The sequence below is a fragment of the Salminus brasiliensis genome, chromosome 17, assembly GCF_030463535.1.
Source record: "Salminus brasiliensis chromosome 17, fSalBra1.hap2, whole genome shotgun sequence".
Lineage (NCBI taxonomy): Eukaryota > Metazoa > Chordata > Actinopteri > Characiformes > Bryconidae > Salminus > Salminus brasiliensis.
Window position 1 is genome coordinate 33825865 of NC_132894.1, and position 17449 is coordinate 33843313.

The following is a 17449-nucleotide window of genomic DNA, read 5'->3' on the forward strand; positions in this document are numbered from 1 at the left end:
AGCCTTAAAAATAAAGGTTCCTAGTCTTTCACATTGCTGTTGCCATTCATAGTCTGCAAATTCAGCTAAATCAGCCTTGTTTGATCAAATGTCTAGAATAAAACGGCTGCCATGCATGTAGAGAGACCGATTTAAGAAAAAGATTTACGAATTTCTCATATTTTTCCAGGCTGAATATGTTCAATGTACTGAATGCGTCCTGCATAAACAAACCAGCCTGATCTGAAACAGTTTATATAATAAAAACATTGCTTAAATACAGGAATCAAGCTCATTAAACATGTAAACAAAAATTTAAACATATGTCTAAGTTATGAAAGTTGATGTTAAATACAATTTTAATTTATAATAAATCCTGCTAGAATGAAGAATAGTGGTATATGGTATACAGTATATCGTCACGGTCCAATAAAAAAAAAAAACATGTATCTCCAAAGTGACTTTACAGGAGAAGGCAAAAATGCTCTATGGAAGTCAAAGTAAAATTGGAATTCATTACAAGTAATTTAGAGCGTTTCTATTGGTTCATTCATCCAGAGTTATTTACACAGCTACAGGGTTCAAACCATGGAGAAAACTGAAAACGGAGACACAAAAACAGAGATACACGTTTTTCATTGGACAGCAGTGATATGCTATATAGCTAAATGTCCTCAGTATGTCTCTGCACAAGCTGCATTGAGAGCTTTGCTTTCCCATCAAGGCCACAATCCTCATTGTTTACTGTCAGGTCAAGGTCAGGGGTTTCCCAAAGCAGTCCAGTCGACCCCAAGCTCTGCATGTACCACCTGATCCAGCACGGGGCAACCTTGTTAGTTGCTGAGTTAATGAGCTGAATCAGGCGTGCTGGATGAGGAGCTGGGGTAGGGAACCTCGGCCGTAAGCCATTTTGATACAATTTCAACAGCAACACCCCAAAACATTGCGCATGGCTTGGCCGATTTGGTCACGCTACACGCATCATGAGTTCCTCCAGGGCACGCTCGCGGTGGTTTTCGTGCACAAGCAGCACTTCTTTGATAGCGTTCTGCTGGAAGCCCATCTCATGAAACTGTGTGAGCAGGTGAAGAAACTCCTCGGCCTAAAAGACAGAGAAAAGACATGCTGTCAGTCGGGTTACAGGTGACAACACAGGTGATAGCCTGCAATACAACACAGGTGATAGATAACATGATGGTAAAAGGAATGATGAAGTTGTTTGACTGTTTGGCTTCGGCTTCTTGCATTTAATGATGGTGTAAAAGAGAAGGGATGTACGCTATGTGGACAAAAGTATTGGGACACCTGCTCATGTTCATTTTTTCTTTTGAAATGAAGGGTATTAAAAAGTGTTAGTCCTGGTTTTGGTGGAGTATCTGTCTCTACTGTCCAGAGAAGAAGGTTTTCTACTAGATTTTGGAGGAGTAGGAGGATTGCTGTGAGGAATTGATTGCATTCAGTGACGTGAGGAGGGTCCTAACATAGAATAAAGGAATAAAGATGGGCTCTTGTATACTAACAATGTTACTTATAAAGGGTAGAATTTTCAGTTTTACACTGCTATTAGTGTGATTGGTTCAGGTTCACGAATAAATGGCAAAAAATAACCTCACTGTTTTGTTAATGGTGTGGACTAAATACTGATCAACTGATCAAAATAAGGCAGACCAATCATTTCTAATGTCAGATTACATATTTAATAATATACTTTTTATCATTTACCAGGTTGTATTCCAACCTTAATGTGTAAGAAGTTTTTCAATAATCACAATACTAGTATTTTATCCCTACTGAACAGCATAGGTACTATTTTTAGACATTACCTTGGTCTCGCAGTTCTGAAACATCTCCAGAGCTTCCTCCACCTGAGCTTCATCATAGCCAAGTTCACACAGCCGGTCGCACGCCACCAGGTAGCTCAGGATCTGTGGGAGAACATCCAAAGATCAGGTCACATTGCACCAATGGCAGTTACATCAGAGCACTGCTTATAAACAGCTTTACACTCTTCAGCAAAGGTGTTGGGTTGAGCGATGCCAAAAAAGAACCAGTTCTGGTTCCATAAAGAACAACATAGAACCTTTCAATGGTTTAATAACACTAGCAGTATATAAAGGTTCAAGAGGAACCACTTGTGGTTCTTGTGGCTTTAATCCTTAATGCCACACGCACACACATATATACAATATACGATGACAAAAGTATTGGGACACCTGCCTATAATCATAATTTCTTTTGAAATCAAAGGTATTATAAGAGTTTCTCCTGCTTTTGTTGGAGTAACTGTCTCTACTGTTCAAAGAAGAAGACTTTTTACAAGCCTTTGGAGGAGCACTGCTGTGAGAATTTGATTAAATTCAGCAACAAGAGTGTCAGTGAGGTCACAATGGTAAATGATCAACACCCCACCTTATTCCGAAAGGTGCTGGATGGAGAACACAGGTCTTCTCCACAGCTCAATGCTGGGGGGCTTTAGACCCCTCTAGCCCACACCTGGCATTAGGCAGCATGGTGCCAATATTCTACTGGCAATACTTCTCTACAGGGGCTATGGGTGTCCACAAACATTTTAGGATATATATTGCAGGTATATAGTAAGAGGAGATTTGGATGCAGAGTCACAATTCGTGAAACAGGGGACCTCATGTTTAATGTAAGATGTACGCTGGATGATGGTGTGGAGGAACATCTCCAGCTCAGATGGAAAAGAGCCTGTCCAACAAATCTGCTTTATGGCTTGAGGATCTTTTGATCATAGAAATGCTGGTCAGAGCTCTATACAGTAGCACAGGTCAGATGTTTGCTGAGTCACTGTGCAGCTAAGAGCAATCCCAAAGACAGGTTTCCTCAGCTCATTTCGGAGGCCAGTAGACAGAGCCCAGTCTACTATTTTAGGTAATCTTTGAGTCATCTGGGATTTTTATGAGCTCTGCATGCAAGGTCACGAAGTCAAGATCAAGGTTTCTCTTTTAAGATATCATTTGTTCCGCATGATCCTGAACTTTTCTAAATCTTCTCAACATCAAAGCCCTTTCTGCATGCCTCACCTGAGCGGCTGGGTAAGAACCACATTCTCATGGGCCTCGCAGGCCACAGCAATATTACTGTAACATCAGGGGCAAATTCCCCCACAGCAGTATAGCAACACTCCTGCTTTTGCCCCTGACTCATCCCATCTCTAGAGGGACTCTGTGGGATGTTGAGAACCAGCTAATAAATAGCAGGTTGTGGAAACTTTGGGGGGATATAGTGTCTATTTTTACTACACCCCCCCCAACCCTTCAACATGACCAGAACCAGATTAGCATAGCTGGAAGCAGATGTTCTGCCCTTACAGAGGAGCTGCATTGAAATGCATGGCACTCTTTAAAAATAAAGGTGGACTGGATGTGAGGTGAGGTCAAAAATGGGACATGTAATGTATTCCTGACATTCCTGAAGATATCTAATCACTGCGTCTGACGTTTCCGGAATGTTTTAATATCGAGATGCACAGATTACAATTTTCTTGACTGATTGACTGGAGTTCCTATCGTTCCCACTCCGGGCCAGACCACTGCGAGTCATATTAGTGTAAAATCCTGTGGTATTACTCTACCGCCTCAGCCCACATGCTTCTCTACCTTCAGATGCCACTTGTGGATCTCTCAGCTTGTCAACCAATGCCTGTGAACAGCTGTCCATGAGGGGGCGCTTTAAGCATGATTTGTATTTACAGAAGCTGCGTAAAAGTGAATTACACTCCTCACCTGTAGGGGGTGCCCAGGAGCGAAAAATCTTGAATTTTGCATAAAGCTGCTTTAAACAGGCTGTTTTTGTTGCAGTACCTTTAAGACTGTTAAATGTAAACTACCTCCAATTCAAAATACACCTTGGCAGGTTAACGTCCACTCATTTAGAACCGTACGCTTGCAGAGATGATGAATATGCAGGCTTATTTCGTAAACATGTTGGGTTTTGTGACATCACAAAACCTATGGATTCAAAGCCGGCTATTTTCACAGCTATGTGAATCTTACAAATACAATACAAATAAACCCAGGTGGTGTCAATTTTTCTGTGATCTTGGCCCTTTAAAGTGTCTAAAATATAATATTGGACACTTTAAAGGGCTCATATTGCACCATCTCATAGTCTTATAGTCTTAGGTAGCCATGTTGTTTAGAAATCAGTGTGTAGCTGACCAGGGCCTAAAAAAGAAATGGATGTCCAGTGGGATTGGTGGGAAAGGACATTTGAGATATTCCAAGCCTTTGAAGTGTGTTTATAACCAGTGTAGCCAGTCAACTGGATGAAGGCAGGGGTGTATAGTGTCTTACTACCAACCTATGCTGGATTTGATATTAGTGTATGTCTAGAACTGAATAAATGGGTCCACAAAGTCCACAATGTCATACTGTGTATACTATGATAATTGCCCAGTCTGGGAGTGCTGTAAGGCAGACACATTTCCCTTTAGGGGTGAAGTGAAGAGCGGAGTGTATAGTGTACAGGGCAACACTGCACTAATGACAAAGTGGGTGCAAACCAGACCTGACACCCTGACTCTGCGCTGTATCTAAGCCTGAACTCATGTTTCACACCCAGTCACCAATCCCCAATCCCTGCCTCAGCTATTCCACCCCCTACTGACCTGCTCTGGGCTGCTCTGGCCAGTCTTTTGCAGGGCAATGATGGCGGTGCGCAGCGGGTAGCCGCGCTCAGTCACTGCCTCCAGCAGCTGCCGTTCTTCGAGGCTCAGAGCCGAGAGCAGCTCCACTGAGGAGTCCAGGGGAGCGGCGTGGGAACCCAGCGGCCGCGAAAAGGCCAGGGCCAGGCCTGGAGACTGTGGGGACAGAAAAATAACAACAGGGCCTGTAAAATCAGTATCCCCCAGAGAGGACAGGAGAGGAAACACTACCCTGCTGCTGAGAAATCCAGTATGGAAAATATTACTGGATGGCAGAGCCCTGTTAAAGCCTTGCAGACAGGAATGAGACCTTGCCTTAAACATGATTATTATTATTATTATTATTATTATTAATCCAGTGGGAAGACTCAATACTGGTAATACTACTACAAAATACCTTTTTAATACTACAACTACTACTACTACTACTACTACTACTACTACTAATAATAATAATAATAATAATAATAATAAGTTATACTAAAATGCAGCTTATATATATAGGCAATACAAAAATTATATGAAAAATAAAATAAGAAAATAATGATAATAAGAATAATATTTATTTATATATGATTTTTGAATACTAAAATCTAGCTCACAATATAAAATAAAAGGAATAAGTATAACAGACATTAATAAATAATTAAACAAACAAAATAATAAGTTAATTTAAGAAAAAAATAAATGAAAAAAGAAAATGAATAATAAAAACTTTTTTATTCATAATACTTTTCATAATAATACTACTACTAACACTACTGCTAAAAAAACAATAATAATAACAACAACAACAATTATAATAATAATAATAATAATAATAATAATAATAATACTGAGTTAACAAGGACTTGTAGTTTAGTAAAAAGCATAAAATACTAGGAAAATATATATTTATATGAATCAATTGTCTTATCCAGAGTGATGTAAAGTTAGGAGTCTTGCCCACTCTCATTGCTGTAGTGTGGTCTGCTTTCCTGGCTGGAGAACCTTTTCCGCCATGGAAAATGATGTTGCTACCCAGTTCACTACACCAACTGTACAGTACTGGGATTTACGAGCTTTCATAGATTTAAGCCATGTGAGTCATTTGGGCTGTTTAAATTCAGTGGTTGGGGCAAACTGAGCTGTAGTCAACCTGCATAGATGTATAAAGTACTCATAACACGCAGGTGAGGTCATGGACATTGATAGCAGACAGCATTAGCTGTTAGTCTGACCAGCCCGTTCCATGTGCTAATCCTAACAAACCTGCTGCAGCTTGGCTCCAGGAAAAGACTTTACACTGGCTATTATTAGCCACTTCATCTTTAGGGACATCTAAGAAACGCATATTGATAGTGAAACTAGCCAGGAGCGGTCAACAGTATCTATCACACCGACCAATGCAACACTGATGACCATAAATAGCCGCAGTTTTAATCTCAGTGGGAATATATTCAAAATAGAACAACGGGGCGACCGATTAGGGCTGTGTGAACAGGGCTGTTCGTTCTGCTGACTAAAATATCCTGCTCATCCATGTTCAACTGACGCAAAGGCCTTCTGAGGACAGAGGCAGATGGTGATGAGGACTCTGAAGAGGAGTCAGTGAATTGCCAGTTGTTCTAACCATAGAATTTGAATGATAGGCTATTTGCTTCTGTCCAAATATAGTCTACAATTAAATATTAATTATATAATACATATATAATACATATATCAATCAATTAGTGAGTCAGCCAATAGATAAACCCAAATGTAAATATCTAAACAAAAGTACACTGTATTATATAATGTAGGGTATATTATAGGATACTTAAACATAAGTTTTCGTTATATTATTCGATATTATTCTATATGTATATAATATTATAGTTGTGGGCCATTTTTGCCACTTTTCACGTTTTGACATAATCTAAATCTGCGATGTGTTCTATACATTGTATGTAAACTTCATAATGAATGGACCAATAGAAATGCTCCAAAATGACTTTCAATAAAATCTTTTTACATTGACTTCCATTGAAAGTTAAGAAGGTTTTTTCCTTCTCCTGTAAAGTTGTCATTTTGGAGACACAAGATTTTGATCCAACAGCCATGATATGTAAGTTTATATAGTGTGTATATTACTATTAGTATCATAAAATGTGCACATTACTTTGACTTATTATGTAGTAATTACATAAAATAAAGTACTTGTAGGCACAAATGTGTGTATAATAATTATAAATACATTCTACATCTTTGATTATGGATTTCCCTGATCCAGTTTAGCTGGTTTATCTCACCTGTTGTCAGGTGTAGTAGCAGCGTTTTAAAAAAATATAGAAAATTAGAAGCCATACAGGCTATACAGGCTATATGATATAATACATTGCACAGTATATTAAGTAGATATTATAATGTACTCTATAGACATATTATAATATATCCTAATGTAATAGGCTGGGATGTCAAACTAGGTTTTTTCTAGATCAGAGCTCTGGAAACATTCAATCCCAGCTCATGGATTCTTTGCTAATTAGCTGATGAGCTGTGTCAGATGTGTGTAGTGAGGCAGGGTAAAACATGTGGCCTGGAATGAAGCCAGTTGGATGCTCCTCATCTTTTCCTACCTGTGAATGTCTATGTGAGCCGCTGTGGTCTGTGCTTTGGCTTCTCCTGAAGTAACTTCCGGTGGGCCTTGAGTCTGAAAGCGAGGTTTGCCGGAAGCTGACGTGCCGCTGAGCGGAGAGGCCGCAGGATGAAGGCAGGTTGAGGAAGTTGGAGGAGCAGCGAGGGTGCAGGTCCTTCATGCCTGGCCCTTGTCTTGTTAAGCCTGAGGAGCTGCATTTTGTCCCTTCGTTCCCTGGGAAGGACACCTCCTCATTGTCAGAGTAGTTGTCGTCCTCTGAGTCGGAAATGGTGAACGTCACGCGGGCTTTCATGGCGCGGTAGTGGGCTGCGTTCAGGCTGCGGCTGCGGGGCCGAGGGTTGGGCTCCCAGAAGTCGCTGCTCCAGCGACTGGCTAGCCTGCTCTCCTGGGGACTGCTGAACATCATCCAGTATGGAGGACAGGTTGGACATGTTCCGGAGGTGGAATTAGGAAGGGGTGCGGAAAGGTCAGTGCTGTAGCCGCTCTGCAGACCGGTCAGGACCCAGTTCTCCAGACTAAACGCATACTGTCAAAACAAGAGAAACGAGACCAAGAGGCAACCTCAGTTTGGCTTTTTTAAGCCATTATAGCTGGCATTGGCAGAATGACTTCCAAAAAATTAAATACTGTCCAGGAAAATCATCTTAAATATAATGTTTCTTATTTTTTGACTGTACTAAGAAAGAAAATAAGATGCAACATATTTCTGCATACTATATTAATGGGTATAAATGGATTGGTTAAATAATCTCCAAATATTCTCAGAACAAGGTGAAGCAGGTGCATGGCCTACTGTATAGGTTCTACAGGTCCTAGGCCAGAGATTACTAAAATCTGTGTTCACCAGACAAAGATGTTAATTGGTCAAGGGTGCCAAAACTTTCACATACAATTGTATTTATAAAACGCTAGGTAGGTTACATTAGCTGCTAACAGCTGTTTGCCACTAGAGGACCATTTTATTGCTTATAAAGTTCTTATAAACAAGTCATTTGTTCACTTGTGGGACTTCTTTACAATGCCGCCGGGCAGTTATTTCCAGTTATACAAGACCAGGTTCTCATATCTATGAACAAGGAGAGACCAAAATACTGGAAACTGGATCATAATTTAATATGATCATTTATATTAAATTATTATATCATAATTATATATCATAATTTAAATCACTGTCAAAAACTGACAAAATGAAGAGTTTCAATGCTCAAATAAAGCATAATTTTCTGCTAGTTCTGGCTACTGCGCTATCTTTACCCATAGCCTGATGCCATGTTAAGCATTACGAGAACTTCTATTCATATTTCAACCAGTGGCCGGTCTCCTCATTTACAAGGTCTCTGACCATTTGGACAAAGCAGAGTTAGCTTCAGAGCTAATTCATTATTTTGTTCCAATTTTGGAGCATTTCTATTGGTCCATTCATCATGAAATGTTGATACAATATAAATAATAACTGCCAGATTCATATTATGTCAAATGTCAAATACATACAACACTGTGCAAAAGTTTTAGACCCCTATTTAATGAAATTTAGAATGAATAAATCTCCTTATCTGGACAGTAAGTTTTTATCTGCTCAGTAAAACACTGATATTAGAATAAACACTAATAATAATAACACTCCTACAGAAAGTGGTGGAGGTTCTCCATCACTGTGTTCATCATTAGAACATCTCCAAAGTTCTCCTCATGGAGTCTATTATTATTTAGAGTTCACCCCTTCCTCAGATCAACACCTGGTTTGGTAAATCAGTGCTATCGTGATATCGCTGCTGTAACACAAAAGCCTCAAATGTCCAGAGTCCTCCACAAATTTAAAATGTTAAATAAAAAATATATAAAATACTTTCTAACGTCTGCATATTTGCTATAATTTGTTGAATAACATTTCAATGAAAACAGTGTAGGTTACTGTTAGATTAAAATCTTAAAATTCAATTATTATTAATACAAATTAGCATAAAAAATAATTCATATGACAAATAGATGTGAACTTATGGAATGGTAGAATATATGTTTAGATGTAAAATATCAAATACATACTGAAAATGACACCAACCATCACTATAATGTTTATCATATTTGAAATCTGGTTTAAGGAAGAATCCAGCTTTGTGGAATAGTGACTGCAATGTGTGTTCATGTCATTATATTTGTGAACTTGGTATTCGGATGCCAGAGGATCTAGCCCAGCATGAACTTTATAGAAATTCTGTAACAGCATTCAGATCCCACTTCTTTTGCATTTTCTTCACCGTGACGGATCCCAAGGCTTCACTAAACATTCTCGCATTTGGTAAACACAGGCCTAGCCAAACATTACGCAACAGATTCAAGCCCATTCATTCCACTTTAACATAATACTGTGCAAAAATGTGCTGCGAGGCAGGTAGGAAATGTTGCTTCTGGATGGACCAAGGCAAATAAGAGCGAACCAAAGACCAAACCAAAACCCAGAGCAGCCGACTTCCATAAAAGGCTCTGGCAGGCTCTTTTCTGATCAGATAACTACAACCTCCACTCAAATAAATGGCAAAGAAAGGCTTGTTTTCCCGTGAAGAGACTTCAACCCATGTAACACAATCACATGGCCTTAAAGTGGAGTTGGCGTTTAGCCCGAACTGATCTACAGTGCTATCTAGTGTCAACAACAGTCATCAGCCAACGCTCTTTTTATGGAGAACGTCTCGTGCCATGACACTGAGTTGAACCTCATGTTCTGTGCGCAAGAGCTGCTTGGCAAGCCTCAAAGATAACTGTACAGCACCGTATCAACTCCACATCAGCCGAGCAACTGCATGACGAAGATGCCATCAAGCCCTTTTTGCAGATGGGTGATCCATCTGTGTTTTCCCATGACACCGCTGGTGCTCTCAGTGATAATTACATTAGGGGAGCAAACTGTTGGAGCCAGCAGATGTTCTAGTTCAATTACACTGCTCTGGGTATGGAGGTACATCTTGGAGGAAAACACCCTTGGAATAACATCCTCTGAGTAATCACCAGTGTCAGAGTCTAGTGGGACGGCCTAATTCAGCGTGAGGGGCCGCGGTTTACTCCATAAGATTTCCTTCCAACCGTAATCCAAACTTCATGGTAGTGTTTACAGATGGCCCCCGAGATCCTGAAAGAACAGCCCTGCAGGCCAGAAGTATGGAAGCAAGCAGGGATTTTCAAAATACTCTACAAGCAAGTTCATTTGCCAGCGACCAACAAAACATCTGCACCCTTGGCAACAAAAGAAAGTTCTGTATGGTTCTCAAAATTCTGTATTCTGTAAAGGTGCTTTAACCAGGAGGAGGACCCTTGCCTTTACTGAAGAACCCCCATTGTCTAGGGCAGGTTTCTGAACAATTACCACTTGGTCTTTGTCTGAAACTGGGGCAGACAAAGACTGGGGACTGTGATAATCTGCTATGAGAAATACTGCACAAATTACACTGCAAATGGCAATCTCTGGGGCCCAAGCACTTTGCCGTACCCTATGGCGCCACTACATAGGCCTTTTTGCAGATACAACACAAATAAAGGACAGACAGGTTTTTAAAACGGCCTCCTTTCAAATAATTGTCGAAGAGGTGTCTCGAAGGAAGCTGTCTGCCAGAGTTTGTAAACATTGACCTTTTGACCTTGGCATGGTAAGTCAAAATGCAAAGAAACGGTCTTTGAAATGACTTGATGAATTCTCTTAACACAATAATTCAGTACAATGTGGTTAATGAGTGCTTCTGTTAGTGAATCTAATATGTAAACTATATGCACAAAAGTATTGGGACACCTGTTCATTCATTGTTTCATCTGAAGGTTTTATCTCAAAGGTTTTAAAAAAAGTTCATCCTGCTCTTGTTGGATTATCTGTCGCTACTGTCCAGGGAAGAAAGCTTTCTACTAGATTTTGGAGAAGGATTGCTGTAACTCCTCCTTCCCCAACTCCTCCTTCCACTGCTCCACAGCTCAATACCATTGAGGCTTTATACCCTTCTACTCCACACCTAGCCTTAGGCATGGTGCTAATAGGTTCATGTGGGTTTATTTGCTCCAGGCAGTCCTGTGTGTGTGTGTGTGCATTTGCACATCTGTGTCAGCAACAGATGCAACAGGTGCAAAACGTAGCTGAATGCCTTCATTAGAAGGGGTGTCCACAAACATTTGGCAAAGCTCTTTCAGACATAACAGTTTGAACAGTCAGTCCTGAGTGCTGACAGTAAGTTCTCCAACCTCTGTCTCCTGCAGGATCTTCAGGTAGTCTGGCACAGGGATGTCCGGAGCTGTGACAAGTTCCGCCTCCTCTCTGGCCTCTTCCAGGGAGCCCAGTGGGATTTTAAAGTGCACCTCATGCAGACACGCCATTCTCACCGTCACTGATCTGGAAGCACACAATCAAAAGAGCGTTCAGAGTCAACCTGACCAGACCTGACGTATACTGACCGATGGGATGTTGCATGTACTTACTTACTTACAGTTTACTTCTGCCGATGATTGTGCTGACGTGATTGATTTTATGGCTGAGGAAATGAGGCAGGCGTTTAAATGCAAGAGGGCCCAGTCCATCACTTTTTTAGTCTACACAAGATGATGGAGATTTCCTAAAAACATTGGAAAATGTCCAAAATGTCTAATATTCCCAAAATTAACACTTGACTCCTCATTTCCATCAATAAAACACATTACATCAGCACAGTTTCATCTTCCTGTTTGCTCATGCTTGGCATCGACTGCGTGGATTATATTAATATAGAAATAAAGAGCACACTGAAATGACGTCAGTTCAGTCAATTCATCAAGAAGGCTGTAAACCCTCTTAACGTTCCATGCTTGGCATCTTGTGAGCAAGGCTTTCCCTGCCTTTTCTCAGAAAACTCCTACATGAATACGTGTCTTCCTTTAATTCGCTCGCTATATTGGTTTGTTCTATTACACAACGGTGGACGTGAGCACAGGATTAAGGATTACAGATTACAGAGTCGCCTGTAATCTTGGCCATCTGACCGTCTCGCAGACACCACATGCTGCACTGCGACTCACCCACTACCCTCTACACAGGCTTTGAGAGATCATAACAAAGACTTCTTGCTGGTCTGGGATCACTTTTGGAGATAGCCCCCCCCCCCCCCCCCCCACACACACACACACACACCCTCATAAGAGGCCTGTACTAGGCTGTTCCCTGTACTGGGTCTTTAACCAATAAACTGGACCCATGTGTTGTTTGTCAGATGAACTGTTCTGATATTAAGGTTCTAGAGATCACTAGATGATTTGGCAGATAAAATGGCCTAAAATGATGAAATTCTCTGATAATAAGGTTCTACTTATCAATTTATTGTTTGTCTGATAAAATTGTCTGATTTGACCGATATATTGTTTGTCTGATAGAATAGTCAGATATTAAGGTTCCTCTGACCTGAGTAATGTAGATCAGTGTTGTGTTTGACTGATAAAACTGGGTCATTTTACAGTTCCATTGACCGATATATCGTTTGTCTGATAAAAGCATCTGATATTAAGGTTCCCCTGACTGAAATATTGTTTCTTTAATCAAAATAGTTTGCAATTTTATGTATTAAAATACATATTATTATGTATTTTTGGTTCTTAGAAAGTTCAGTCTGTTTCCTGTTTTTAAGAAGTTTTCTGGAAGTGTGTAGAACATTTATTTGTTTGTTGTCATAATTTAATTCAAGCTTTTCACATTTGGTCATCATATTTTTAAAAAGTAATGCAAGTTATTATTTAATTGTTTATTATCAGTGTAAATTCAGATAATATTTAATTCTATATTTAAATAAATGCTCCAATTTTTAAGTGTGGAAAATGTGTAATGGCTCATTGTTAAATATTATTTATCAGTGTGATTATGTATCAATTTTATTTAATTTAGTTTTTTTATTGTTTTGTATTTTGTTGTATTTTTATTTTTGGATAACTTTCCATAATGTTAGGTTTTGTCCTAATTGGAAAAGTTGCATAAGAAACCCTTTTAAAAACATTGCTGAATGTTCCTATAATGTTCCCCGCGAGCTGGGATTACGGTTTCACAGTGATATTGTTTGTCTGATAGAATAGTCAGATATTATGGTTCCTCTGATCTAAAAAATGTATTTCGTATGTTGTGTTTGGCTGAGAAAACTGGATAACATTAAGGTTCCACCGACCGATATATGGTTTGATATATCTGATATGTCTGATTGAATAATCAGAAATTAAGGTTCCACTGACCAATAAACGATATATCTGAAAAAACATGATATCAAGGTTCCATGGATTTATCCGAAAACCATCAATAACATCTCTTTAAATGCTCTTGAACACCAAGAGAACCTGCAGTAGAGACACATCCATTTCCTGACTAACAATAAGAACCTTTTGTTTATCTGAATTTGTAGCCCAGTATCACAAGCCTTTACACATCATCCAGGTTCTCAATCTAAAGCATTAGCTTCCATCTGAAGAGACAGCCGGCCAAAGCCGCCTTGCTGGAGCAGCTGCACTCACAGCCAGCAAGCATCATCAAAAAGCCTGCAGCAGAATGTTGGGAAATCTGCTCAGGCTGGACTTTCCGACGATGCCGCTACGAAAACTACCCGAAGCAGATGGTTCTAGACTTTAAAAGCAAGCCTGGGTCTTAGCTGCCAGCTGCTCGGTAAGCCCTTAAGTTGTTTTCGTTCTTGTGAAGGACAGAACAATGGAAAGTTCAAGAAGTCAGATGGTGTTTGTCTTCAGCAGAAGCCTTCAGCCTACCTTTAAAGGAGGCTTTGGCAAATCGCTGCCATTCCTAGGCCTAAGAGAGTGACACTCTGGCACAGGAACCTCAGTCTGGTCGATAATTCAGGATGATTGAACCTAACCAACTGAAATACATTCCATACGGCCATGACTGGATCATCTGCAGAGGTTTTTGGGCACAGATGCATCGGATATCTGATGTTCTACACCCTTCAGATGGTTCCTTGAATGGTTCTTTAGTAAAGGCAATGGTTTCAACATAGACTTTAACTCACACATCATCTAAATGCATACATAGCTCATTAAAACCTCTTGTATATGGCACCCCAAAGGGTTCCACCATTGATATGAGTCACAGAACCTTTTTTTTTCACTGGTCATATTTATTTGGACACATATTTTAATATATTCAGGATGAAAGCGATTAAGAATTCAGGTGCAGAAAGTACAAATCCACCACAGGATTATGTTCCAACTGCCTGGGCATCGCCTTAAGCATTAAAAAAACCCTTTTTTATTAAACAAGATCTAGAAGTGATGGTGACAGAAACAGGAACAGGAAGCCAACAGTAAACATATCCTCCCTGGAAAATATTAGAACTGTGGCCTGAGGATGGAAAGCTGTTATTTTCCTCATATAAGATCTAATAAAAACACTCACCAAATTTAATCCTGTTAAAATACACAAATTCTTATTTCAGCTATCATTTTAGAGGCTGGCCTTCTGACCTCTTACAGTCTACGACCAGTCTGAGGTCGTCGTAAGATTAAATAAATATATTAATAATTATTTAAGAATATCAACTGAATATTATATGCTGTTTACATTGTAAACCATGTATTTTACATAAAACTGATCTATTACAATCCTCAGAGGTGGGGCAAAAAAGCTTGAAAAGATTCAGTGGCACCATAGAGAGTGACCCCTGTGCTTTTTATACTAGGTGTGGGTGAGGATGAGGTCAAATCTTCAAATCTTTCAAATCCAGCTCAGTTAAGTTACTGTTTGTTGCTCATTAGTGTATTTTAATAAATTCATTGAGCCCCAATAATGAACCTTTGCAGTAATGAAATTCTGAAAATTCATATGTCATATGTGTGAAACTGTTGAACGTGCTGAGGCCTGGCTGAGATGTTGTAGTGGACAATGTTAATGTTAAGGCAGCTGGCTGAGTTTGTTTGGATACGGGTGCATGTGTGTGTTTGGCTGCAGTATCTACGCTCTTCACCATTATGTTTATTTAGCTGTCTCTCGTTGGGGTGGGATGGGAAAGGGGGTTTTGTTGTTGTTGTTGTTGTTGTTTTTTTTTTGTTTTTTTTTATTAAAAGGTATTTTTTCAATAAAAATGTTGTTTAATATAAATAACAAACTGTTTTCTTAAAAACGGAATAACAAACAGTAAAATTATTAAATACTTTTTGAAAAAATAACTATTTATCTTAAGTCAGAAGTTAAGATCGTTAAAAAATTGAAGAAGAGTTTTTTTTTTTAAGACTCTTCTGTGAATTCGGCCTCTGCAGAAAACCTGTTAAACAGTATTGCCTCCAGACACGACATTAAAACTCTGTTTCTCCGTGAAAAATCCTCCCTGTGTTTATATGAACCTTTACAACCAATCAACTGAACCATCTTTGAAGAACACATTTCTCCCAGTTTACAAGCTCAGCTCCTAGCAGAGAAGCGAAACACCCACATGTGCCAAAAACAAACAGCCTACCTGCGCTTCTGGAGTGTGTGTGCGGTCCGAGGGCTGAGGCGTGTGTGATGTTGCCGCTGTGTCGGTCTTAAGACTAGAAGACACCTGCTTACACGGATAAGACACTCTCTGCTCCACTAATCCACTGACATAACACCTCGACATCAGCTGTTTACGTGACTCCATAACACCTTATAACACACACACACACACACACACACACACACATACTATTTCAGGCCTTATTGTTCAATCATTACACTTAAATCATTCTGCCAGTATGAATTATTCAGTATCCACTAGCTATTATACATTTGTCACTATCTAGTATAGACTATTCAGTTTCTACCATAACATTAATCTGTACTCACTATGAATTATCCAGTACTCACCATACATTGGTCAGTATCCAGTATGGCTTATTCAGTAATTACTGTGACATATTTAGTATTCAATGTGAATTGTTTAGTATCTAGTATGAAATAACCAGTATGTATTACACATTTGTCAGTATCCAGTATATATTATTCAGGATCTACTGTAACAATATTCAGTATTCACTATGAATTACTGAGTACCTTGTATGGATTATTCAGTATTTACTTTATATTTGTCAATATCCAGTATGAACTATTCAGTATCCAGTTATTTAATCACCAATATGGACTACTTAGTATTTTCCATGAATTTAGTCTACACAATGTATACAGTATGAATTCTTCAGTATTTACTATACGTGTTAGTATCCAGTATGGATTATTTAGTGTCTACCATAACATTATATAGTATTCACTATGAATTATTCAGTATCTAGTATGGATTATTCGGTATTTTCTATATATTTGTTAGTATCCAGTATGAATTATTCAGTATCCAGAATGAATTATTTAGCATTTACTACACATTTATTAACCTCCAGTGTGGACTATTGAGTATTTTCCATGAATTTAGTGTACACAATTTATGCAGTATGAATTCTCCAGTATTTAGTATCCAGTATGAATTATTCAGTATCGTCCATGAATTTAGTATCCACAATGAATTGTTCAGTAACTACTATGGATTATTCAGTATCTAGTGTGTATTATTCAGTATTTACGATACATTTGTGAGTATCCAGTCTGAATTATTTAGCATCCAGTTATTCAATCATTCAATCTTCAGTATGGACTATTTAGTATTTTCCATTAATTTAGTATGCACACGGTATGCAGTGCAAATTCTTTAGTATTTACTATACATGTTAGTATCCAGTATAGATTAATCAGGACACGCCATAACACTATTGAGTATTCACTATGAATTATTCAGTATCCAGAATGAATTATTCAGCATTTACTAAACATTTATCAACCTCCAGTATGTACTGTTGAGTATTTTCCATGAATTTAGTGTACACAATGTATGCAGTATATATTCTCAGTATTTAATATCCAGTATGAATTATTCAGTATCGTCCATGAATTTAGTATCCACAATGAATTGTTCAGTAACTACGGCGGATTATTGAGTATTCACTATATATTTCTAGTATCGATCAGGTTCTTAGTATTTACTCGTAATTGTCCGGACACTATTGTGAAGGTAGTGTGTCAGTTGTGTAAAAGTGAGGAACTGAAGTGCGCACTAACACACAGGCCCTAAAGTGTTTAAAGGGTTAAAAAACACTTCATTTAAACCATTTTACAGTTTAATTCCAGTTTAAGTCTGTCAGACACTTTTGTTTGGAACGTTTAGTGAAAATAATAACCTGTAAACACT

General features: G+C 38.9%; 1 protein-coding gene across 1 annotated transcript; it reads right to left on the minus strand.

Moving 5' to 3' along the window:
• Positions 1-946: 946 nt before the first annotated feature.
• On the minus strand, positions 947-11615 carry ubap1lb (ubiquitin associated protein 1-like b). Its single transcript, XM_072660936.1, has 5 exons — positions 11484-11615; positions 7236-7791; positions 4613-4806; positions 1803-1904; positions 947-1081 (listed from the first exon to the last, which is right to left on the minus strand). Exons 1-5 carry the CDS (start codon positions 11613-11615, stop codon positions 947-949), a joined length of 1119 nt encoding a protein of 372 aa, XP_072517037.1.
• Between the last annotated feature and the right edge of the window lie 5834 nt (positions 11616-17449).

What these genes read in the sequence shown, in the direction of transcription:
- ubap1lb (XM_072660936.1), bottom strand. Translation starts at nt 11,615, where the DNA reads ATGGCGTGTCTGCATGAGGTGCACTTTAAAATCCCACTGGGCTCCCTG. An exon ending in ACATTCACAGGTAGGAAAAG is followed by an intron (nt 4,807 to 7,235) that starts ATGAGGAGCATC and finishes TTCTGTCCCCAC; the next exon opens with AGTCTCCAGGCCTGGCCCTG. An exon ending in TTCAGAACTGCGAGACCAAG is followed by an intron (nt 1,082 to 1,802) that starts GTAATGTCTAAA and finishes TCTGTCTTTTAG; the next exon opens with GCCGAGGAGTTTCTTCACCT.